Source organism: Echinops telfairi, unplaced genomic scaffold (genome assembly GCF_000313985.2).
Source record: "Echinops telfairi isolate 266 unplaced genomic scaffold, ASM31398v2 ScPeMD7_3533;HRSCAF=4204_0, whole genome shotgun sequence".
Lineage (NCBI taxonomy): Eukaryota > Metazoa > Chordata > Mammalia > Afrosoricida > Tenrecidae > Echinops > Echinops telfairi.
Window position 1 is genome coordinate 9,132,214 of NW_022107431.1, and position 1,965 is coordinate 9,134,178.

At 51.1% G+C, this 1,965-nt stretch overlaps 1 protein-coding gene across 1 annotated transcript in view; it reads left to right on the forward strand.

Moving 5' to 3' along the window:
- Positions 1 to 1,175: 1,175 nt before the first annotated feature.
- Positions 1,176 to 1,965, forward strand: part of LOC105978540 (60S ribosomal protein L39-like) — a 1,562-nt gene continuing 772 nt past the window's right edge. Inside the window, exon 1 of the mRNA XM_045294541.1 lies at positions 1,176 to 1,212. Coding sequence (XP_045150476.1) covers positions 1,176 to 1,212 — 37 coding nt within the window. The remainder of the gene's footprint in view (positions 1,213 to 1,965) is intronic.

Consider the following 1,965-nt stretch of genomic DNA (forward strand, 5'->3'; position numbering starts at 1 on the left):
TCGGAAACCCACAGGGGTCAATATGAGTCAGCATAGACTCACAGGGCAGTGAGGGCTTTCTTTGTTAGCCAGGGAAGCAAGCTAGTACTGAGCTCCAGAAAGGATCACGCCCAAAGAAGAGGGGGTGGGGGGCTGGCTTTCTAATTCGCTACCTGTCTTAGGTGAGATGTGGAAGTTCCCTTAGAGGACCAGGGAGTACGAGGTCCGGGTTAGGGCCCTGGTGGCTCCCAGGGGCTGCTATGGCCCCACCTGCAAAGCCCCTCCCTGATCCCACTGCTTTGAGGAAAGTGAAGGACTCAGTTGAAGGTCAAATGCCCCTAGTTTTCCAAGGCTCATTGGAGGCCCTGTCTTTTTAGATGTTAATTTCATGACTCACTCAAAGGCTTCCTTAAGAAAGAGGCTTTTAAGTAATGAAAGCATTAAAGGGGTTTTAAAGCTCAGCGGAGTTGGTTCAGATCAGCCTCTGGGAAGGCACAAAGCATGCCGTCCAACTGGTTTGCCTGGGAACTGAAACCCTGAGGAGAGCGGGCTTGCTACCAAGAGAGGAGGTGCTCCTCGCGCCCCACCCCCACCCCCCGGGAGCTCAGCAGGGGGCCCCCTTCCCAAGGAGGCCTCTCCCAAGACGCTCTCCCGCCCTCTAAATAATATTATCACCGGCGGCTGGGCAGCTTGGCCCGAGGAGACTGGGAGCCACCGACAGACGGACACACACATACGTGTACGTGCCTGCCGAAGCAGCAGGGCTCTCCCACGGCCAGGCTTGTCCCAGACTCAGTGTGGCTCACACTTAGGCTTGACTCCGACGAGGGTTTCCTACGGTCCTGTCGTCTTTTCCCAGTTGCCAAATGGAAGTGTGTGAAAGGACAAACAAAAGCCCCACTGAGTCATCGGAGAAACGTCTGGAGGTGCAGGGGATGGGGGCGCTACAGGCTGGGGTGCCCATGGCCACTGCTGGAAGCTATCCACCACCCACCCCCAAACCTACTATTGAAAAGAACCCCAACGCAAAGAAATGGGAACTCTGGGTTGCTTCTGAACAGTCGTCTATGAATGCAGGGAGACCATTCTGAGTTTTTTTTCAAAGGCAAATGACTTCAAGGAGGCTCCTTACAGCACAGCTTACAAAAAGAGAAGGGCGGAGGAGAGGAGATCTACCATTGGCCAATCTAAGCAAGATGGAAGAGACCCTTCAGACCGACATCCAAGCAGAAGGTGGTTTCTGGCCCTCCAGCTACCTGTCGCCCTGGGGCTGTCGTCCTGACTGGGAGTCAGCTCTGACTCACTCACCTCCACCTCATGAACAACAGAAGGAAACGCTGTCTGGTCCTGTGCCATCCTCACAATCGTACTGTTTGAGACCTTTTGAAAGTTAAATGATGTAAGCCTGCTTCCAACAGGAAAGAAAAGATTCGCAGTAGGGGTTGGGGGTGGGTGTGCGAGGGGAAGCAACTAGTATTTTTTTATGGGAAATATTTGGTTGTGTGAGTACGAAAACACTTAAAATCAAAGTCAGATGACCAGCTTTTGTTTATTTTCTCATTGGGACTCCAAATTCAGGGAAGCCTTTTTTTTACTTATGTGTCTTAACACACTCGCTGCCAATTCCTAATGACCCCAGAGAACAGGGTATAACTGCCCTGTGAGTTGTTCAGACTGTACTCTTTACAGGAGTAAGAAGCCCCATGTTGTTCCCTTTAACCAACGGAATAAAGAGCAATACAGTCTATCACGCCTCACCCCCCTGCTGATGGAACAAAGTATTACAACGGTGCCGGGTACAACCCTCCTGCCTTCAACGGAATGTTCTCATTCCCTCGGACTTCTTTCTGCTTTGATGATATATGTGTATGTTCCTAAACCACACCTCGGTGCTATTTTGTTTGTGTCAAAGCTTTAGAAGAATGGAATTCCATTGGCTCTTCCTGATAGTATGTGGGTCCCTGAACAAATATATTCCGGGGCGGG